This window comes from Setaria italica, chromosome IX (assembly GCF_000263155.2).
Source record: "Setaria italica strain Yugu1 chromosome IX, Setaria_italica_v2.0, whole genome shotgun sequence".
Lineage (NCBI taxonomy): Eukaryota > Viridiplantae > Streptophyta > Magnoliopsida > Poales > Poaceae > Setaria > Setaria italica.
In genome coordinates, this window is record NC_028458.1 from 50,148,859 (window position 1) to 50,172,539 (window position 23,681).

The window sequence follows — 23,681 nt, forward strand, 5'->3', positions numbered from 1 at the left end:
GCCTGCTTTACTCTCTCCTCCCTGCGAGATTTGGTCGAGCTCCATGCGAGAGGGATAGATGAGGAAGAGGACAGAGGAGAGACGACATAAACGGAAAGAGACGGGGATGATACTCATACACAAGAGTCACGGGAGAGTAGGGCCATGTTTAGTTCCCTCCAAACTCACAACTTTGACACTATGCAAAAAGAAGATTCCCATCACATCAAACTTGCGGTACATGCATGGAGTACTAAATGTAGACGAATCAAAAACTAATTGCACAGTTTTGTTGTACTTTGCGAGACGAATCTTTTGAGCCTAATTAGTCAATATTTGGACAATAATTCACAAATACAAACGAAACGCTACAGTGTGCTACAGTGCTACAACAGTGATTTTGCATCTCCAAAGTTGTGCAACTAAACAAGACCTAGATAAGGTTAGAAGGGCATTCTAGTCTTTCATCCACGTTTTTTTTTCATTTCCCCACTATTTCTTATATTCTTTAATCTATGAACAACCAACAAATTACATAGCAAATACAAACAATGCAAATCATGCATTCTCAAAAACAAAATAATATGGTCTACAAAGATGAAAGTTATGCTTGATCACCATGATTTATGTGCATATGCATGAAATTAATAGTATATAGACAACCTAATGGATGAGCTTCATTGTACGAGTGGTCTGTTTCGTAGTCTATGTGCGTCGTTCGAAGTGTTTGCAGACGGCAGCTGTTGAACATGCCCTAATGCAACCGCAGTATAAACTGCAGTATACAGTACACGTGTGCAGGTATAAACTTTAGGTTGTATACTCCAAGTACATGGCAGTGTATATGCGAATGTGATACTGTGTGCGTGAGCCGCCTGATACGCCTTCAGTAAACCTGACGGGACGTGTACCCCAAGATGTACACGGAAAAGGATATCGTGGTAGTCCTAAAGAAAATTGTATTGTGGATTCAATTTCAATTGTCACTGTACCAGGCTGCGACGACACCACCTCGGCCGGTCAAATACCGGCACGTTCACGACCGCCCGATTGTCAACAGTACGTGTAAAATCTGCTTGGCAGTGAGTTGGCATCTACTGTAGTAGCAGTAGTACAAAAACTGAGAATCACGTCGACAGACAGAATACCTCTCTCCTAACAATCTTGTCAAGACTCACTTCATCAGATAACTCTGGCCTGTACAAAAGTGAGCGCCCTACGTAACCCAGGCCTCCTTACTTTGACCTTGGATTATAAACTAAACAAAACTAGCTAGTACAGTCTCGCGTCGAGATAGATGGCGATGACCTCATGACCTGGACGAACGCACGCATCGGTGAAAGATAGGGATGCGCGCTTCGTGGTCAGTCAGGGAAGGGAGTATAAAAAATGGAGGCAGGGAGCGGAGAACATGAGGGCACCTTTTCCGGCGACTTGTGCGTTAAGCTGCTGCACCTCACACGCTCGGCTCTCTCGCTCAACTAGCTTACTGGCATGCAAGCACGGCTAGTAGCAAAGCTTCCAAGCGGAAAACGCCAACCTCGCCTATGAATCCCACGACGACGACGACGATGCACGGCTCCGTTTCAGCAACGGAATTGTATTACGCGCTCCAAACAAGGAGCTTGCTTGTTAGTAGTACTACCAGTGTAATATAATCCTAACTTGCATTTGGAGGATGTAATAATTTATTTGTTTCTGATCGAGAGCATTAATTGGAATCTGGAATCTGGTGTGCGGATGTACTTCCGTGCGTTTTTCTAAATTCGCATCTGTGGGGACGCGTTTGAACCGTCTCTAATTTAAAATGGCGAGGTCAAATTCCTTGGTCATAAACGTCGTAGCTAGTGCTCTCGTAGGTGCTTGACCTTGTCTTGGACGGTTCTGAATGGTGGTGCACTGCAACGAGACAACGAGCGAGTTTTTGAGGCTTGCATACGCATCCAGACAAGTGTTCCCTCGTCTTCATGGAAAAGAAGCGCTCTGCGTTTCTGCAATGTCGCTGACACCCATAAACCTCCATGAATGGCTACACCAACGTACTAGCAGAAGTAGAAGAACCCCCAAAAACTTTAGCGGACCACGGGACCAGCACAAATACGAAGAAAGCAGAGTAAATTTTCCAGGTGCAACTGAGTTCGTCGCTGCTGCAGTTGCAAGTGAGCAAGTCAATGAAGCAAAAACATGGTTCAGAACTTCAGAGGTGCTTGGACTAGTGACCATCTATATGTCATTGACCTTAGAAGGCTAGAAGCTAGTAATGGCGAAAACTGGATGTCGCCTCTTCACAGTGAACAAAATAAATACACAATGAACATATACTTATTCATCCTGAAGTAATTAACAGATGAGTTACACGATCGAATCCTTTTACTTGATGGAGCATCAAAACATGCATGCCAAACTAAGAATAAGAAAGAGCTCAGCGCTAACCTAGCTAAGTAAGAGCACCTATCTGAATGCGCAAGGCAGCAACCCTTCTCATTCAACTTCCTTTGCCCTCGACCGGAGGCCCAATCTAACCAGCGATATCGCCAAAAACTCGGAGGAGAAAAGAAGCAGAATCAGAAGCTTACGGCAGCGACGCCATGCATCCATCGTCAACCTCTCGCGAGCTCAATCACCTTGAAGCCTTGAACTCTGTATGCACGCTCACGCTGAGCGCAGCACTTCTGCATCAATCATGTCTTCGTCCTGAATATGCCATCCTCCGATCCTGCCGCCCGACCTCGCGTCATCTGTTGTGCAAGGGGTTGGAGCCGGTGGGCACTCTCCTCTTGCTCTCCCCGAGCAAACCGTCCGCGGGCGACGGCGCGGGAGCCATGGGCAGCGGGGCCGTCGTCACCAAGAACGCCGACGTGCGGGCGGCGTCGACGGCCGTGAAGACGGTGGAGCCGAGGAAGGAGGAGTGGACGAGGACGGCGATGAGGAGCCACGGCCCGACCAGCCCACCCGCCGCCACCGGCCTCTCTCTTCGCACCATAGTAATAATATCTCGGACGCCTTCGGGCTGTCAGCACCAATGCCGCCGCGACACCGACGCCGGCCGTGGCGCGAGCAGCTGCGACGGGAGCGCGGAGACGGAGAAGACTGCGGCGCGCCGGCGAGGAGTGCGTGTGCGCATCAACGGAGAGAGCGGGCATGCGCCGGGGAGTCTGGCCGAGGAGGCTGCAGTTGCAGCGGGGGCGTGACGGGGGGTGTCTGCTGTGGCTGGAGTCTGGACTTGCTGGGTTTATTGCTGCTGATCAATCGAGGTGGGCAGTGGTGTCCTTGGCGCGCGCGTATAATAAAAGTGGCGAGGCGACTGGGGATCTAACGCGATGTGGACGAATCAGATCGTCGTCGCACCAGCAGGTACGGCTGTGTTACCGCTGGGCCGTCACCGACTCCCCACCGTCAAAGTCCTTTGCCAAACACGAATGTGAAAGTCCTTAATTTGCCAAACACGAATGTGTGAAAGGGGCTCGATTTTTATCACTTTGTCAGGGGGACTAGATGGTCAAATGTCTTCCAGGTTCCAGCCTGCATTTATCCGATACCACGACAACTTGGAGTTGTATGTGGGGCGTATCTAGAATTCTAGATACTACTCGTACGGTAGATAATGTTTGAGGTATGTACATATAGTCATACTCGTAATGTCGTTTGTAGTATGATTTACGCCAAAAGAACGTCTCATGGCTGCAGCCTTCAGCAGGTCACCCGATATTCAGATTTCAGAGTGCTTTCGTGTGGGCTGCGGCTACGTTTTCAGTTTGTACAGGAAATCTGGTTAGCGTGGCGGCGGTGACGCGCCTGTTAGTTTGCAGACAGCCCTCTGTACAGATTTCTCGAGGATTAATTTCCTTCGTCCTTTCGTGTGGCGACACTAGCTTGGTGGATCCAAGCGAGAAAAAGAAGTTTCTGCTGCCGGCGGGTCGTGCGGGGAGGTCACGCGAGGGCCAGCGCGGCGCGGTTTGGCAGAATCTTCGGAGGCGGTTTTACAATGGATCGGATCCTCCCTGGCTGCTTGCTCCGGTCAAACGCGGCAGGGCGTCTACGCCGTGGTGTTTCTATACGCCGCAAGTAGCTACCGGTGCGTATACTAGTGCCGCAGCTGACGGCAGGCACCAGTTCGTTTCTCAGCTGCGAACAAAGAAGACGCCAAGCACCGCCCGCACCGGGGCGACCTGGCTGGACCAATCCCATTCCTTCACGGGCCCATCCTGAACAGACCCATTCCTTTCCTGCCCGGGTTGTATTGGGCTGCGGCTTTGTGTGGCCGCGTGCGTGCGTGGTGGACATTGGCCCAGGGAGGGGCGCGCAAAGACGAGGCAGCCCAAATGGGTGCGTAGGAGGGCCTTGGGCTAAAATGTGCTAGCATGTTAGGCCTCATGGTGCAAATCTCTTCCGACATCGGCCTGGAATGTACATCTTCCCTAGAAAAAAAGAGAACTTCACTTATCACGACACTTTAAAACTAAATATCTACAGTAGCAAGGGGCCAAGGGATACGTCTGTCTCACTCATAGTTAAGATGAAGTAAGACCATTTTCCAAGCAAGGATGAACTTCGTTTTTTTCCTTTTTATTTTACCATTGTTACTTTGCAGGTTATCCTTTTGTTTTTCTTCAATTTACCGAATGGATGCTACTACTCCCATGATCCCATCGTCCTAAAATATAAGGTTTTTCAAAAATAAAATATAAGGTGCTTATGTATGTTTAGATCCGGACCTTGTAATCTTTGGCCAAATATTAGCCTCACGTAGTGTAATAATTGTTTAAAAAATAATAGCTTTAGATTGACATTTAAAAGTGTTTTCTATGGTTACAATTTTATTTGCTACAAATGAAAGAAACTAAGAGTCAAAGGGTTTGGGAGACTGTGCTTAAGTCAAATCACGTCAAGTATTATTTCATATGAAAGAAAGTACGTAACGCTCTCTAAAATAGTATTCTTTTTCATTTTTTAGATACATAACTTTTACTATGTATCTACACATAGTATGTATCTACTTAGAAAGCCAAAACAAATAGTAAATTTGAACGGATGGAGTAAAAGAAACACCTATGGTATTTATTTTCTGAAGCACCAACGCAAACTTCATTGTGCTTCACACTTTCCATTTCCGCAAAGGAAAGTACAGAGCCGGCAAAAGGAAGTACACAGTGTGGTGACTGCCGTCCGACTGTCTGCGACGGATCGTCCGATCTTTTCCCGCGCGGAGGCCCTGATACGCGAAGCATAAATACGCTGGACACTGTAGCACAGCATCAGCACCGGCGAACGCATACGTTACGAGCAGCGGAGCGACCAAGCACAAACGAGGGCATAGTGAATGCGGAGCTGCCGCGCCATGATGAGCCCTCTCCGGTCGTTTTGCCCCCGCCTCGGCCGGCTAGTCTGTCTACCCCCTACCACACTGAAACTGCCGCTCGGGCGCGTCGTCACCGTCACGTTGCATGACGCGCACATGGCCCAAGGCGCGCGGTGGCGTGCCGCGGCAACATGCAGAGCCTGGCCGTTCTGAACCCGACGCCTTCCTCAGCCCGCGCGCTCCTCCCCGGCGGCCCTCCGTCCGCCAGCGCCCCAGCAGATCGTATCGAGAGCCAGGGCATGCACGCACTGTGCCGGCGTACGAACGCAATGAGGGAAGGCGCCGGGGGATATCTGGGGGGCGGAACGAGGCTGCTCCACTTGTCCCCCCCGGCGCGCCTCGTTCCCCGCCCCGACCCCGATCGAGCGAGAGAGCCAGCCCGGGAGAGCGAGCGCGCGCGGCACCAGCAGCATGATCGTGTCGTCGACGACGCGCGTCGCGGCAGGGAGGGGGGAGGGCATCATGGCGCCGGCATGCAGAGCGGGGTCCGGCCGGGCCGGGGGGATCTCAACCTTCCTCCGTCCTCGCCCCATCCGCCTCGCGACCTCGCTGCCTGCCTAGAGACCGCGCGGTAATCATGGGCCAAGATTTGAAACCACTCGATAATAATCGTGGCGCGGATGAGTGGCGCCATTAGTGGGCGTCGCGCTGCCCTCGGCGCGGATCCTGTTTTGGTTTGTTCAATCCTGCGCCCACTCAGGGGGATTAGAGTAACAAATCCGCGTACCCCGTACGAGCTAATAGCCTCTGCCGCCGGTGCTAATAAACCCGCGGCACGGCAGGCCGAGAGGTCGGCGAGGAGTGTATTCCAAGACATAATGATTGTGTCGCGGGGGGAGGCGTGGATTCGTAAAGCGGACGGGTGCTCGCTCGCTCTCGCTTGCTGGTTGCTCCTGCATCCGGCGTAACATGGGCCTTGACCGAGGCAGGCGTCCAGGCATCCACCACACCAGACACCACACACGCGCGCTCAGACACGAGCTCTTTCTTCTTCTTCTCTCTCTCGTCCTGCAGGTCACAGTACTCGCCTTCCATGCAATCTTTTGCCCCCCTGTCCCTCTCACTACGCGCCCGCTTTTGGTCCTGTTCCAGGCCTGATCGATCAGCTCCATTTACACGACCTTTTCCCCTCCTGTCTCCATTACTCCAGCCTAGTAATTATATTACCCTACTAGCCTTTGCCCCCACAAGGCCATGGAAAGGCGTGGCAGCCAAGTAATGCTCTCAGGGTCTCTCCAATGGGCGCTCCTATCCCGGTCCTGTACCCTGTAAGGTCGGTCCTATCGGAAAGAAACACAGAACCGACTCGGCGACTCCCATGCATGGGAGCGAGTTCTATAGAATAAAAACTTTTATCTCCTCCCTCAACCCACCTTTCTCTCTCCTGCCGTTTCTGCTCCCACCCGCCGGCTGGACGAAGCCGAGGTCGAGCTGATCCGCCTGGACGAAGCTGAGGCCATGCCACCGCTCTAAGCTCGCCCGCGATGCTGTTCCGCCTCCTCACGGTGCTACCCTCGACCCCGCCGCCTGCGGTGCTTCCTGGACCTCAGCTCACGCCACCTTGCCCTTCGACCTGTGCTGCCTCGTCCACGGCTACACCTGCGACCCTAGCATGCGTTGCTGCAGCATGAAGGTTGGGGGGCGTCGCTAATTGAGGATTGTCGACGCTCGTTATTAACGTATTTTTAGTGATATTTAAGTGGTGTTTTTATAAATATTCTGATAATAACCTGTCACTTGACATTTAAAGTTACCCTATTATTACATAGGTGTTGTATTTTGGAGCATATTGTAAAATCACAGGAAATACGACACAATTGAAGAGTTTTTCTACCGGTTGGAATTGAGTCCGAACTTTGTATATTGGAAGGCTCAAACACGAACATTGAACTGCAGACCCGCAGGAGGAACTGAAACTTGTACGGGTCATATCTTCCTCATCCGAACTTCGATTGGGGTGAATTTATAGGGAAAATTGCATAGCTCGACGAGATTTACAACTTTCATACGAAGCGCTCGGGCATTGGAGGCCGAAACAAGGTCCAGGCCAATCGGCCTAGCCCGTTTCAACCCCGATCATCGTGCCCTTTCGCCAGGAGGTTGCCCATGACGTTCCTAGGGTTATTTTCTAGATACTTGACCTTGAAGGCACCCCAACCGACGCCACAAACTATAAATACCCAAGACATCCAACAAGGAGGAGGATTCTGACGAGTTTAGATCTAGCCGTCGCCGTCGCAAGAGAAGAAATAGGGATTTAGATCTGATCGGGAGCTTCGACGTCGAAGGGGACCTCTAGAGGAGGGAGGAAACCCCTAGGCCGATCAGCCTAGGGTGGCTCAGGCCGATCGGCCCGAGTCCCTCCCGCCTCTGCTCGTCTTCGTCTTTGGTCAGGGTGTTCTCCAGGTACTCCTTACCCCCTTTATCCATCAACATGTGTAATATCATGGGGTAAAGCCTCTGTTCATCTCTATGGTTGATATGGTCCTTGATATGTAACTGCTGCATGTTCTTTATGCCCATTAATGCATTATGGTCTATGTCGTTGCAATGCTTCGTTTACATATGTGAGATCTCTATCCTGTACAACATATATTCTTACTAGAGTTTCTGGTAATCGTGGTGATTAGTTTAACTCTACAGATGCTTTGATAAAGTGTGCGTGAGCGAGATGATTGATTATCCCTGCGTTAGTGACAATATACAGTGGGGAAAAGGCTGATCGAGCATGTAACCTCTGTGATAACTAGTGAGAGCAGCATCCATCTGTGTAGTAGATGCATATTCTTGTGAACCTAGATTTTAGGGAGGGAATACTTATATCTATCTCTATCTCCTATCTTGTGTCAACCTTTACTATATTGCTTAAATATCTGTTATTAGTTTAGTTTGTCTCTCTACACAATACATACACTCAGTTTCGTTAGCAAGATTGGTATAAAGTGAGAGCCAACAATCCACCTATTCAAAATTTTACAACTGATCCGTTCGCTTACAGTTCGCGAATTGATGCGTTAAGTGGCGTCAACGAGGATTGACGGAGGAGCGACGTCACCTGGACTCAGCCTCCGCAACAATGGCGTCTGGAACGGAGGGCCCGCTTCACTAGAGGCCATCTTCCCCGAATTCGGCACCATAGCCTTCAGATCCGGCCGCTAGGAGTTCGATTTGTGCCTTTTTTTGGAGTAGGCTGGGATGATTTGAGGCAGATCAGAACAGGGAAGGGAAGAGGATGGAGATGACCAGAAGAGGAAGCGGCGTGCTGCTGGTTGCCTCCGTGGGGAAGAAAGGGGCAGTTGAGAAGAAATTGTTTTTCTTATTTAGAGGTGGATCCCGCTCAAACTATGGAACCAGGTCTGCACATTGAAGGATTTTTTACAAATCAATTCAATATCATGAATATTGGATCTATCAAATCAATTCATGGATGCAGTTCTACATAGTAACGGGGTCGTCCCTAGAGACACCCTCGGGTCAGGTCTAGAGGCTGGCCGGCCTGCATTGGCCTGGCCAGGCCACCGGGAGCGAATTCAAGCGAGAAAAAACTCAGAAAAAAGGCGAGGCCTTTTGCTGTGTGTCTGTGTGATCAGGCCAGGGGGAGGTCGCCATGATTCTTGCGAGGCCGGGCGAGATCATAAGCGAAAGACAAAAAGGCCGAAAGGGGCATCATGCTGCCACATGACACACCCTATACAAAAGCTAGCCCTAGAGGAGCCCAGCAGAGGCATCCATCCTCCATCTCGCTTCAACGCCAACGTACACCGCAGCCCTTTGCTTGCTAAGCTAGGAAGCAATAAGCTGCTCCTTCAGATCGATCGATCGATGGGTGGTCACGGCGGCGACCACCACCATCAGGAGGTCGGCGTGCTCGTCGACGACGACGAGGACGAGCTCGAGCAGCAGGCGAGGGCTTGCGGTGGCGCGACGAGCGGGGTGGTGGAGCAAGGAGTAGGAGACGGAGGCGGCGGTCAGGAAGCCGCTGCGGGCATGGTGTTCGAGGCGAGCAGTAGCGTGGGGAGCGTGAGCGCGACCATGGCGCCGTCCCAGATCCTCTGCTGGCCGCCGCCGCCGCCCGCGCCGCCACAGCAGCAGCTCCACCACCACCACCACCACGATGTGGGCGGCGGCGGCCAGGCCCCGTTCTTCCCGCTGCTGCCGCCGCTGCCCCCGCAGCCGCCCCCGCCGCCCCCGTTCTTCGCCGACTTCTACGCGCGGCGCGCGCTCCAGTTCGCGTACGATCACCAACACCACTCGGGCGGCGCGTCCACGTCGTCCGACCCGCTCGGCCTCGGCGGGCTCTACATGGGCCACCACGGCGGCTCCGGGATGATGATGCCGCCGCCCTTCGCGTCTTCCCCGTTCGGCGACTTCGGCCGGATGACCGCGCAGGAGATCATGGACGCCAAGGCGCTGGCTGCGTCCAAGAGCCACAGCGAGGCCGAGCGCCGCCGCCGCGAGCGCATCAACGCGCACCTCGCGCGCCTCCGCAGCCTCCTGCCCAACACAACCAAGGTAACTAACCAATCGGCGTGCCCGATCGGCTCGCCGTCACGACACAGATCGGGTAAATCTATGCCTGCGCACACGTTCTACTCCATTGTCGCGAGTAAATCCGATAGCACAGGACTACAGGAGTAGGGCTGAGGCTAGGAGACAGCGAGAGGGAGGGAGCCGCCTAGTTGACGCGGAAAAGAGGGACCGTGGAGGAAACAAAAAGCTCGCGACCTTGAGCTACTGCCGGGCTCGCCGAGGAGAGACAAACACGCGAGCTCGTGTCAGTCTCGGACATGAACAGTGGCAGCAAAGATTAACAAAAGGCTGCCCATCTCGAGAGATCCTCTTCCGTCCGGTCCGGCCGCTAGCAACACTCCCAAGGGACCCCGAGCCTCTGATCCTCTGCAAATCCTACATCCCCAAGCCAGCCACGCTCTCCCATGCCACTAGCAGCCTCCTCGTGCTAACTGTAGTTAGTTCTTAGTGCACCACGTCCTGGTAGGCGTATTTGACCGCATGTAGGCGTGATGGCAGAAGAAGCATAAAGAATTGGGAGTGGTGATGGCTTGATGCCCCACTTGAGACCAAAAGGAGTGCGACACAGATCGCTTGTGGAAAGCGTGCGCGCGAGCACCACCAACAGCGGGCACACCAGCAACCCAAGAAGCGCCTGCACTAACATTTTGTATTGATTACGAGCTAAGTAGGAGGGGGTGAGTGAGTCCCACGCTTGATCGGAAGCATGCATGCCAGGTCTCCTTTTGGCCTGCATGCGTACACCGCATCCTTCCCCTCTCATCATTCTGGCAACTAAACTAGTGCTGGCTCTCGTGGTTCTTTTAGCGAGTTTTGCTTGCGATTTACTCCTTGTGGCTGTTTTTTGTTCGCTCGGACCGATCGATCACGCGTGCAATGTCCATGTGCAGACGGACAAGGCGTCGCTGCTGGCGGAGGTGATCCAGCACGTCAAGGAGCTGAAGCGGCAGACGTCGGAGATCACGGAGGAGGCGTGCCCGCTCCCCACCGAGTCCGACGAGCTCACCGTCGACGCGTCCAGCGACGAGGACGGCCGCCTCGTCGTGCGCGCCTCGCTCTGCTGCGACGACCGCGCCGATCTCCTCCCGGACCTCATCCGCGCGCTCAAGGCGCTTCGCCTGCGCGCGCTCAAGGCCGAGATCACAACCCTCGGCGGCCGCGTCAAGAACGTGCTCGTCATCACCGGCGACGACAGCGCCGCCACTGGGTGCGAGGGGGCGGCGGCGGACGACGACCAGCAGGAGGAGGCGCCCATGTCGCCTCAGCACACGGTGGCGTCCATCCAGGAGGCCCTGCGCGCCGTCATGGAGCGCACGGCGTCGCCGTCGGCCGCCGAGGAGCCGGGATCCGCACCGTCAGGGGCAGGCGCCGCTGGGCTCAAGCGGCAGCGCACGACGAGCCTCTCGGCGATCCTCGAGAACAGGTCCATCTAAAAGCTAACATCCGCGCCACTTGATGAGATGTGCAAAACGAAACGAAACAGCAGTAGAAAAGAACACCACAATCTCTCATAGTTGATCTTGCTCATAATACCATGCAACTAGCTAGCTACTTATGCATGTTTGCCAAGTACGACTATTTTTTCTAGCTTATTTTCATTTATTTATAGTCTTCTTCTCTGTGTGTATTGATCTCAATCGGTAGTGTGTGTTTCTGCATGGGATATCCTCAGCAATCAATACAAGGATTTCTTCTTCTTCTTCTTCTTAGCAAATCGTCAGGCCTCTGGAGTACAAGCAAGCTAGTACTTGCAAACATATATAACTGAGGACATTCATAGTAGCGTGATTTCATAACTAGATTTTAGCTCCTTTGATGATATTAGCTGGTCTTATGTTACATATACTGCGATATATAGAAGATGCTGTTAGTGCTTGAGGTGCTACGTTCCCATGCATACAAATGCACGTTTCATAAGAGATGCCACTATAGCATACTTTGTTTTTCCAGCTACGGTTAGCATCATTCATCTTCAGAACTAGCTTTACACATATGCTATCGTCTTTGAAGTAGGGCATTGTTCGACTTGCCATGGTCCCTAAAACTAGAATAACCTTTAATCAGCATATATCATATGAAGCTACTTCAATTCAGCAGTAAATCTCACGGTAGTATCACTAGTTGTTTTTTTTTGTCTCACAAAATATGAAGTTGGACTCTTATAAATTTTTTGGCGTCCTAAAGAAACTAAACAAATAGGGTGCATGGGAAATAAACTTTTGACGTTCTTCTGGAAATGAATTATCATTCCATTTGCTCTTCGTTCATGACTTGCTTCATGAATTCAAGGCCTAATCAGAAAAGGTGTTTTAGCAGATTGATGGGTGTCAATAAATAACTCTTTTTAGTATATATGAGATGTCTAAAGTGGGATGTGTTTTATATGATGACTATGTGAGTTTAAAGTGCATCATTGTCAACTTGATTGAGTCTAAAAATAGTGAAACAGCAAAAAGAAAACATCATTATTGCTCTAAAGCCTCTATATAATGCCTGAATTTCACATATATTTCAGCCATTTAATTCTCAAAGGAATCAAGGAAATTGTCCACGTTCCTTTTAGGCCTAATAAGTTGTTAGTCTCCGCGTGCGCGTATGTGTAAGAAAGAGATCTACATATAGGTTATATGCTGTTTAGTCTTAGAGATTCTTACTCCCTCTTGTTCAAAAAGTTTAGGTTATATGCTGTTTAATCTAGAGTTGCTTACTCCATCTGGTCCAAAATATTACCTTCAGGACATCGACCCGGTCTATAAGGTGGCGCCTTGACTAATAATTTTTTTAAAAATATGCTATCTCAGATAAAAAGGATTGCGTATTATGAATTTTCATGATGAGTACTATAAGAACATCAACCTTACATTTACAATCAACATGTTTTTTAATTTATTGATGGCCAAAGCTATGTATGGAAGCGGTTTGACCAATAAAAAATCCTAAAACCTTTTATACTTTGGGTCAAAAAGACAAGTTTGACAAGTATGATTCTTAGGCTGTGTTTTCGTGTGTATCCATGAATCGAATGGCAAGGAAAAAGGCATGCATGATGACGTCGCACTATCATGTAGACAGAATATAATTTTCTATCATCATTTTTCTTTTTCTCTATGGAACAATCATAGCATACCTTTGTCATAGAGTGCACATTTTCATATGAGAATGTGTCATGCATGTATTTCACCAAGAGAACTATTAGCTCTTCCTCTACTCTAGCGGACGCCTATACATAACACAACGTATTTAAAACAAATGGAAAGAGTAAAGCGTGAAATGTAGAAGAAAAAAGTCCAAGCCGCCAGCAAAAGTTGATGATAACTAGCTACTGCCTAGCTATCATGAATATTAGCAAGAACAAAATTGAAATGATTAGTATCAATCTGACCCTAACCAATTATATACAAGCATATGCACAGAAACCCCCTTTCATAACATATGTGCTTGAGAAAAGCAGCTCAATTTTCGGCCCTTTAAAGCCTTTTGAGGGGGTCCCTTGGACGCTTGTGCAGATTTTGCACTGGGAGCAGCCCTCTGCCAAAAGGGACGAGGCAAAAGGCAATGGTTGGATGGACTCCACAGGTGGTGAATTGGTGAACCATAAATGTACAAGTACAATCGTGGAGAGAGACTAATAGCAACGCAGGACTGTGCTCATAGAAGGGAAGAATAAATGTAGCTGAATTGTCTCATGATGCGCTTCCATGGCCGTTTTGGCTCGGTTTTCTGATTTCTGGAACCGAAGACTGCACTGTCCGCACCGCGCTGTTTCGTCGTCGGACGTTGCATGACGCGCGGCAGAGGATGCTTTCGTCCGCCTGTGGAACACTGCCTCTTTGCAGTCTTGTGCATGGACCACCTGGCCGAATAGAGTGGAAGAAGGTGTTATGTATACAGAGGTGACGTCCGAATTCAGGAGCTATATGTCATCGAGGTATGCAGAAATCTCTTGTTCGACTGACCACCTAAAGATATAGCCATCAATCAAGCCACTGCTAGACTCCGCGTCGCACGTTGTTTTTTTTCTTTTTAAAAAAACCTTCCTCCATTCTAAATTGTAGGTCATTTTAGCTTTTTTATTCATAGATATTATCATGCATTTAGATACAATGTATGTCTAGGTGTATAATAATATCTATGAACCTAGAAAAATCAAAATGACCTACAATTCAATTTGGAAAAGGAAACCTAGCAAAAGAAATGATGCACTAGTATGTACACTGCGAATAGACGCAATACCACCAGATAAGCCTATCTAGTATTCAGATGATGAGACGCGAGGATGTGAAAATAAGCTGTTGACGTGGAGTAGGGTTGTGGCAATAGATTCGACAATGCAGCTAGAGACGGCTATAGGTGGGTCTGCGGGGGAGCGTTCGGTGAGGATATAGGGAACGACAAAAGATCAGAGTTACGGAGTAGCATACAACTTTGGACGCTTCAATCAATGATGAGATGACGAATGGAGAAAATATCATGGTAATCGTGTAGTTATTGAGAGAAGATATGATGGATAAATATTGCTTTAAATTTTTTTAACTCTGTACTAGCTCTTGGTACTCTTGTATGAATTTGCACTAAACATAGCTACTATTCTTCTGTCCTTACTACGTGCAGTGGCACACACACACACACACACACACACACACACACACACACACACACACACACACACACACACACACACACACACACACACATCATGATCAAAATAGAACCGTTAATTGCTCTCTTCGAAGTCTCAACACGTAATGTGTAAGGCCCAGCCTAAAAACAAGGCTGAATTCAGCCCATGTAGAACGCATGAGTGCAACTGGCTAATTCTTTTATTCATAGCAAGAACAGAAGCGTGTGCACATAGCTTGTTTGAAAGTTGCATCCCTCAATTTACATCTTTAGCCAAAAAATTGTTGAGACAAAAAAAATATTGAGATAAGATTAACCAAAACCAGTACAAGTAGTCAAGTACAACTTCAACTTACAATAACTGTACCAAACATCTCCATAGCATGTACTCCTCATGTTGTGCCACTGCATATCGATATAGTGCGCGTGCTTTATATTCAGTTGCAAACCTCATGTTGTTGCCGGCCGGCATTCGCCGACATTGCTGTTACACCCAAAATTTCCATTTTGGGTTGTGAATAGATAACACAAAATAATAAAAAATGATTTTATTATTTTCTTAAAGTTTCCAACCTTTATTTCATTTTATTATATTAATTTAGATAGGAAAAATAATTTTCTAGATTTTAAATCAACTTGAGATGGGATGTTGCATTCATGATGGCTGCATAATATTTGATTGAAAAATGAATTTAATTTCGAAATCCGATTAGATTTTCGTTCAATCAAATCTCAATCAAATTCCTAAAGTCCTTCCATTCTACACGACCATTATCAAATCCAACATAATTTTCCTTTCTTTCTTTTGCACCTCCTTTGATCTCTTTTATTTCTTTTTTTCTTGGCACGTGACATGGCTAGTTCCATTTCTTTATCCCTTCTTTTCCTTTGAGCCTTCCGTTTGCCATGCATGCACGTTATTTCAACTAGCCGATGATTGCCTTGCCTAAATGCAAATTAAACTAGTGGCCACTAATGAGCAAAATGGAATCGTTTCGTGCTGCTCCATCAATTTCCACGGTCACAGATGCAAAATCACCCTATAGTGGCACTAAGGTGAAGCTCCACCAACGTCGACAGTTCATGTCTCTTGGCTGTTCTTCTACTCCTTCCAAACTCTATAAAAGGCAGCACATCAAACTTGTCCCCCTGTTCCACTCCTAAGAGGCCCTTTGCAATTCTACCTTGCTCTCCAGTAAAAGATTATTCGCCATCTTCCTCAGGTCCTGTGTGAGCAGACTCGCCGCTGCCGTGCTCCGGCGAGGACGGTCGCTAAAGCTACTGCTACGGTTGCCGTTCGCCGGGACAAAAGCCGATGCCGTGGTTGGAGTCTCATCGTTTCTGTACCAAGCTATCGCCGGCGCTCCTTCCTCGTCGGCTCACGCCGTTCACCATCAATCACCACGTCAGAGGTGAGAAGCCTCATGCTGGCCTAATTCTGTAGCATGTTGTCTCTGATTCTCAAGCCGGCCACCACATGCAGTAGCTGCTGCCTGCAAACTCCAATAGTTTAATCCTTGTTGACATCAAACATGCTTGCCATATGTGAGACAGGTTATGCCATGATAATTTCAGCAATTTAATCTTTGCTCGTTCTCACCTGTATGTTGTCTGATTTAAACAATTCTTTCACCATAATTCATCTAAAGTCATGATCCGTTCAATCTTTATCCTTCAGAAACTCTTGTCAACTCCTTTGGCCTTTTATCCAAGTCTTATGCTCGAACGACCATAGCAACGTGTAATACCTTTTAATAGGAGTTTTATAAACTATTTTATATGGTGTATTATTTTTCTCATTCCTTGTTTGCCTCCTTGTATGTTGTTTGACGTTAACAGAAGCTGATCAAGACGTGAAGTTCGAGGAGCAAGAGTTCGATATTGTCTATCAGTTCCAATCTTACGGCAAGTGTACTTGATCATATCCAGCAACCTACTTTATTTTATTTTACTTAGAGTAGTTAGACCATTAGCTGCATGTGCTGAGTCATAAATTTGAATCCTATGGTAGGGTTTACTAGAATTTCCAATATCTTCCTTGAAGCCCGGGTTTGGTTTGTAGTATAATGATTAGCCTTGCAGTAAGAATTTGGTTGGGTTAAATAAAAATAATATGACATAAGTTCTGATGATGAAGTTGAGGAAGTTGTAAACCTCGGATATGTTGGTGTGGGGAATCTGAACAGGATGGAAAGAGCGATATGACGGTTTGATGGTTTTAATTTGGTTTTTTGGGTTCGTGCTAGATTCGTGCCTTGGATTCTAAGGACCGGTTCTCGAAGTCTGTAACCTGACTTAACCGTGCAGCCATGAAAGCTATATGGCTCTAGACCTGACCAATTAATTAGCTACCTATTCCTGATGCATGGTGGTTTGAGTGGCACAAGAGGGAGCCACTGCAGTGGTGATGCTCACAGTGTTGAGGTGAAACCTTAGTGCATGCTGAGGGACGGGAGTACTAGCTTTGTAAAGGCTTTGTAGTGTGCCCCTAGCTGATCACTTGGCAGTGTGAAGTATAATGGGAATCATGACTCGTGAGTAACGATGTGCAATCTCCGCAGAGTGTAAAACTGATATATCAGCCATGCTCACGGTCAAGAGCGGCCTGGACTTCTTCTTGTTTAGTGGTGACGAAGAAGATGCATGGTTTGATGGTGGTTTGCTCGGATGGATTTCTGAGGTCTTGGATGGATTTTCTGATGGGATGGTTCTGGTTGAGATAGTGGTTTCACATCTAGTAAATAGGTGCAAGGACTTAGGATAAGAACTAGGTGATGTTGCTTAAGCGCGTGTCAACCCTAAAAAGCCCTCCTATTTAAGCCTCATGTCACAATATTTTCCTACACTTGCGAAGTACAATTCGTTGTACTCACCCCTCCTTTGCCTCCTGGGTAACTCCTAAGAGATGATGTGGAGTTCCTGAAGATGATGGCTTCGTTCTAGGCTGCCTGTGGAGATGGAGTCCCGTTCCGTTGAAGACACGATATATATGTACTTTTCTTTCAGACCTCGGGTCATTTTGTAATAATGTTTATCGCTTATGTAATAACATTGATATGATGTTCATTCATATAAATATCACATGTATCAATAAACAGATTCTGACATACATGTGATGCGCATTCGATTTTGTTTATAAAATCAGGTGTGATAATTGCTCTTGCTCCCTGCCGATTCTAAAGCTACACTCCATCCATGTTACCGCATTGCCACACCGGATCACAAGTAATGAGAGGCTGCCAGGCTGGCTCCTGCCCTTGAGACGTGGCAAGTTGCTGTCTATTCTCTGAACAGTTTGCACGGAACAGGAAACCGGATTTGCACGATACCGGATCGACGCGTCTCCAGTCTTTCACCTGAACAGCTGAACTAATTAAGTTCGTAAACTAGTTTCATCTCACAAGAACCGGGCACAATGTTCCAATCGTTCTAGAGTACCCAAGAGACCAAATAGATAATGTGCATCGGTTGGGGCTAAGCTCTACGGTTGCAAAGTCATCTCTTAATTCCTCAAGACGCTTAAACCTCTTCAGTTTGATCTGGCTTCTATAACATTTGAGTAAGCATGATGGGTGCTGCCAAGACATGGACTGGCATGCATGTGGTCAAATCTCGTATATTCTATCAGTTGTTTGGTGAGTTAATAGTCTTTCCACATGAAAGCAGAAGCTAGAAAAAAATAAATAATGTTTAAATCTAACCTCTGATGTGAGCATATGCATGCCATCATCATGATACAAAACAGAGACGTAGGCCACAGGGCTACAAGACCACAGCAGCCACTTGTGCAGCCAGAGCCATCCGGTGCCCCTCCTCTGACGGCAACTCCTGAACTGCAACTCTGCAAGCTAGACACCCGGTTCTGTCATCAGCGTGCGGGATCAGCGCGAGATCCGCGTCACGCCACCAACTCGCCATTAACAGCCGCAACATTTAGCTCGGATATGTCGTATGGTACAATGGCGTAGTATGAGCAGTGCTTTTCAGGTGTTGCTGTTACTTGCTACTGTAGTTTTGCTCCAGTATACGTGCAAGTCCAACCACGACGCCATGTTCATGTGATCCTGTCCCAGTAGGACACGCGAGACGGAAGCTTCCACAGCCCAAGTACGCAGCTCCCCGGATCCATCTCCACCAAGTACAGAGTACATGCTCATTCTCTCCTTGGTAGCTCTATCAAAGTCCAAACTCCAACCGCCTCAAGCTTATAAATAGCCCAGCCGGCGGGCGAGCGCCCACCTGAAAGAGACCAAATATTTCGCGCTCGGCGGCCTATCCAGCTCTCTCCCGCACGCCACACACGCGCGCGCCGAGACATGCAAACGAGCACCGCGAGGATGGCATCCGTTGTTCTCGCGTTCTCGCGGTGGTCGCTTCTGCTTCTCTTCCTGCTGGCGACGGCGTCACCGTCTCGGGCGCTGAAGATCGGCGACCTGCTCGGGACACCACCGGCGGTAAGGACAGGAGAGGGGGGTCGAGCCGAATCTGAATTTTTGTGGGTGAATGCTTTTGGAGCTGATCGGTTCCGTCCGCCATGGACGCGTTTGTTTTTCCTCAGGGGAGCCAGGGTTGTAGCCGGAAATGCGAGTCCTCGTTCTGCGCAGGTAAGGAAGTCACAGTCCTTGTAATCTGCCGTTGCTGTTACAGAGGAATCTTTGCCGACTTTCCGTGCAGTTCTGTGTTCTGTTTGGGACTTGTCTTCCCCCTCCCAAAAGTTTCAGAGAAGCTGCATTTTTTCTGGCGGACAAAGCTTAGCTGAAGCCTGCTGCTTTTCAGTTTTCAGTCGGGTACTCACCGGCAAAAGGGTACTGACACGCGCTTGCTCTTTTTTTTCCTTGTCCACCCGGTCCCGGGGAATGGAAGTCCCGCCGCTGCTGAGGTACGGGAAGTACTGCGGGATCCTGTACAGCGGCTGCCCCGGCGAGAAGCCCTGCGACGCCCTCGACGCCTGCTGCATGGTGCACGACCACTGCGTCGACACCCACAACAGTACGGCCTCTCAAACTCTGCGCTCCTCCATTCCTCTCTCTTCTTCTGAAGCCGAAAAAACAGAGCACGAGAAGAAACAACAAGAAAAAAAGAAGAGGAGGATTTGCTTCGCCTGGTCCTGGGCGGCGGGCGCACCAGACGGAACAAAGGTTAGGTCCCGCTTCTCCGTCGGCCGGCCGCACGCCAGGAGCTCGCGAGCTGACACGCCACCTAACGCGATCAGAGCACGATCTGGACCAGTACAAGGTTACCTGATAGGATTAAACTGCGTGCGGGCGCATGTGGCGCGCGGCGCGCCCTTGTCACGCGGCGAACGCGCTGCTCGGCCGCGTTCCTGCCGTGAGAGGTGAGACCAACCGATGCGCCCGAGCCATCGGCGCGTCGCGCGCGGGGGCGTGGGCGGGGGCGGGGGCGCCGGGGCGGCACCAGCCAGCCGTTGGCCCGTCGCGTCCTTCCCCGCACGGCACGGTGGCATCGCTATTCGCTAGCTAGGCAGCTGGCACGCGTCGGCGGCTCGGCGCGCATGATTGCATCACCCCCCGTATCTCCTCCCCTCTGACCTGAGTCCGCCCAGCGCACTCATCGCATTGCTAGCGCACTCAAGTAGTAGACGAGTGGTGGCTCCGGCGTCCATGTGTCGCGACGCCCCGTCGTCTCCTCTGCTCTCTCTCCTTTGTGCGAGCTCGCTTTTTGTCGTTGACTACTCTCTCTCTCTCTCTGCTGTGCTGAGTGCTGACTTTTTTTTTTGCCGCAGATGACTACCTGAACACGCGGTGCAACGAGAACCTGCTGAGCTGCCTGGACAGTGTGAGCCCGGCGGGGCCGACGTTCCCGGGGAACGAGTGCGACGTCGGCCAGACGACGTCCGTCATCCGTGGGGTCATCGAGACGGCCGTGCTCGCCGGGAAGATCCTGCACAAGCGCGACGACGGCCAGTAGCCGGCGCGCCCCGGCCCGGCGGGCTCGCTCGCGCGGTTGGTACTAGGAGCAGGCCATAGTTGCAAGCAGAGCAATAAAGCCGCATGGGCGCGCGTGGGCGCGGCGGCGCCCGTCCGTGGCGGTGCGGCAAAGCAGCATGTGCTGGATTTTAAGGTCATGGACGCTGGACCACCGCGGTTGCGTGAAGCATGTGTAGATTTATGTGTGGATGTACAAGAATGTAGACTGTATACAGATTGGTAGGATTGATTTGGCGGGACTCCGAGCAAAGTGGCAATGGTTGTAAGCTGTAATAATATTGTTTTTTGAAGGTTAAAATATTAGCTCGTGCGGGAGCACAAGTTGATGGACTTGTTTGGTCAATCCGCTTATTGCTACGTCCATAGTCTCTAATTCAACACCATTTTATACACGTGCCACGTAGCTGGTTGGATGTAGAAGACCAAAGATGTTTGCATCCATCCCATTGTTTTTATAGGTATGTAAGTTTGTTTGGTCATGCCTCATATGGCTGATGGCTTTTCATCATGAAGTGTGAATAGCTCTTATGATCCTGGTAGGGGTGGGCATTCGGGTAATTCGTGAAATTCGGGTCGGGTAATTCAGGTATTTGTAAATTCAAGTTTTCAAAATAGCTACCCGAACTTCACCCAAAATAGAGAATACCTGAATTTTTGGGTACTCGAAAAAATCGAGTTCGGGTTTTCCCGAATTACCTAATAAATTGCATAGTCCAACCGCCACTATGTCATGACCACAACTTTGATAGTACATGAGATGAAACAAAAACGCATTTCAACATATCACATACCAATTACACATCAAACAACAAGTAAATCGATGGATCAAACTAAGAAATTCGCTACATTTACAATCTACTAGTGCATACTTCAATGTCTTTTAGCATAGTTCGGGTAAATAGGGAATTCGGGTACCGGAGTTGAATACCCGAATTTTCTGAATTAAATTCGGATTTCTCAACTTCGTACCTGAAATAGTCATCGGGAATATCGGATTCGGGTATTTCAGGATCGGGTTCGGGTATTTTGGGTTCGGGAAATTCTACCCACCCCTAGATCCTGGGGGCCTATACCCCCACCACCGTCGCACAATGCATAATTAATAAATACAAAAAGAGATATAAGAAGAGGGAAGAGGAAAGAGAGGAGCATGGGGTGGATGAGCCCCTAGATTAGCATTCTGCATTTGCCATTGTTTAAGAGATATGCTAGTTCAATGGTGCACGAAGTTTGCAAAATGGTAAATAGCTTTGAGTGGTTAAAAGGTAGGGAGTCGAAAACATATTTGTTAAAAGGTGGGGCCGTGTCTCCAATAATGGGAGAAGCCCTCGAGATGGCTAGATTACAAATGGTATCGGTCATACATCTATGGGCCCATCGGGAGGCTTGGACAGTCCTAATACGGGATTGTACACCAAGACATGTCAGACACGGGGACTACGGTTCCCCGCCTTCTCCAAATGAGTACGAAAAATGATTCTACCCAACAAGTTTAAACCTCAGTATATTACCAAGTACGACGGCAAGCAAGACCTAGTCCAATCGCTGATATGCTACTCGTTGTTAGTTCAGGCGGTGGGAGGAAACAATGATACCAAAGTCATCTACTTTCCCAATTTTATGGAGGCAAGGCCATTCACATGGCTCGAATCTCTAGAAGGGGACTCCATTGACACGTGGAGTCAACTAAAGGCCGCGTTCACAAACAACTTCGCAGGGGTAATGCAACATCCTGGCAATAGGATCAACTTGTCGCAAATCAAACAGCAACAAGGCGAGACCTTGCGTAGTTATCTATGCCATTTCTTCGACAAGAATGACACTATCATGGACATCACGGAGCGGGATGCTGTAGATTGCGTCCAGAATGGTCTCTATGACCGTCGAATGTTCCAAGATTTTGGCAGAATACACCCGAAAGATATCAAGTCCCTCAAGATTATGATCCAAGCTTGGGCGGACAAAGAAGACAAAGAGATCAAGCGGTTCGAGTCTAGTCGTAACAAAGGCCAAAACAACGAAAACTAGAACAACGGCCAACGCAACGACAAGAACCACAACGATCACCCCAATAACAATCGAGCCAACTACTCGGGTAGTCCAACCCGTAAGAGGAAGCCAGACAATACTGTCGCAGTGATATCCCAGTCCTCCAAGAAAAGCGGTGCAAATCATGAAAGGACTCCGTTCAAGGAGCTCCTCAAAAAGCAGTGCCCATGGCACCCACACTCCAAGCACTCTGCGATGGACTGCTATAGTCTTCATAGAGTCATGATAGATTTGTCGAAACCTTATGGAGCTAAGGACAAGGGCAATGCCAAAGAAAATGAAGACAAGGAAAATAACGGGAAATTCCAGAACCCGTCCAACACCGTTAACGTTATCTTCGGTGGCACACCGGGTACTGCCTCCAAGCGGTCCCAAAAACAATCCCTTCGAGAGATCATGTCCATTTAACCAGCGACGCCTACATTCCTCAAGTGTTCCGAGGTGTCAATCACCTTCTCAAGGAAGGATCAGTGGACTAATTTCTCCGACCCAGGACGCTACCCTCTCGTCCTGAATCCAGTAGTCGCAGGCTTCAGACTCACGAAAGTACTCATCGATGGCGGTAGTGGCCTCAATGTGCTCTTCGCCAAGACTTTGAGAAAGATGGGCCTCGATGTAACAAATATCCTCACCCGATGAACTCTCCGTTCTACGGGATTATCCCGGGCAATGCGGTTGTACCCCTTGATCAGGTGGTTTTGCCAGTTACCTTCGGAACCAAGGATCACTACCGGACCGAGTACACCCGGTTTGAGGTGGCTAATTTCGAAACATCATATCACGCTATCCTCGGAAGACCAGCACTGGCCAAATTCATGGCCATCCTGCATTACGTGTAACTAATACTCAAAATGCCGGGACCCAAGGGAGTACTCTCCCTATGCGGAGACTTGAAGAGATCATACGACTGCAACAAAGAAATTGTGGAGCTGGCAGCGACTACTTAGGTGCCAAATTCGATAATGCAAGTCTTCGCTGCTTCTAAGAAACTGTCCCTGACAGAATTCGAGATCCTAGAGAAAAAGTCGGGGGCAACCATGGTCAAGCCGGCAAGTGACGTCGATATAAAAGCCATTGACCTTGGCACTGGCGATAGCTCCAAGACAGCCCTGATTGGCTCAGGACATGACCCCAAATAGGAAGACGTGCTTGTCAGCTTCCTCAAGGCCAACCGAGACATCTTTGCATGGAATCCA

General features: G+C 49.1%; 2 protein-coding genes across 2 annotated transcripts; both read left to right on the forward strand.

Moving 5' to 3' along the window:
- The first annotated feature begins 9,051 nt into the window (after positions 1-9,051).
- LOC101756222 (transcription factor bHLH30) lies at positions 9,052-11,664 on the forward strand. The gene is made up of 2 exons (XM_004984660.3): positions 9,052-9,850; positions 10,759-11,664. The coding sequence occupies exons 1-2, from the start codon at positions 9,161-9,163 to the stop codon at positions 11,299-11,301; spliced, it is 1,233 nt and encodes a 410-aa protein (XP_004984717.1). The 5' UTR covers positions 9,052-9,160; the 3' UTR covers positions 11,302-11,664.
- Positions 11,665-18,717: 7,053 nt separating this feature from the next.
- Positions 18,718-20,779, forward strand: LOC101755821 (probable phospholipase A2 homolog 2). Its single transcript, XM_004984659.2, has 4 exons — positions 18,718-18,942; positions 19,047-19,092; positions 19,352-19,477; positions 20,232-20,779. The coding sequence occupies exons 1-4, from the start codon at positions 18,805-18,807 to the stop codon at positions 20,414-20,416; spliced, it is 495 nt and encodes a 164-aa protein (XP_004984716.1). The 5' UTR covers positions 18,718-18,804; the 3' UTR covers positions 20,417-20,779.
- Positions 20,780-23,681: the final 2,902 nt, after the last annotated feature.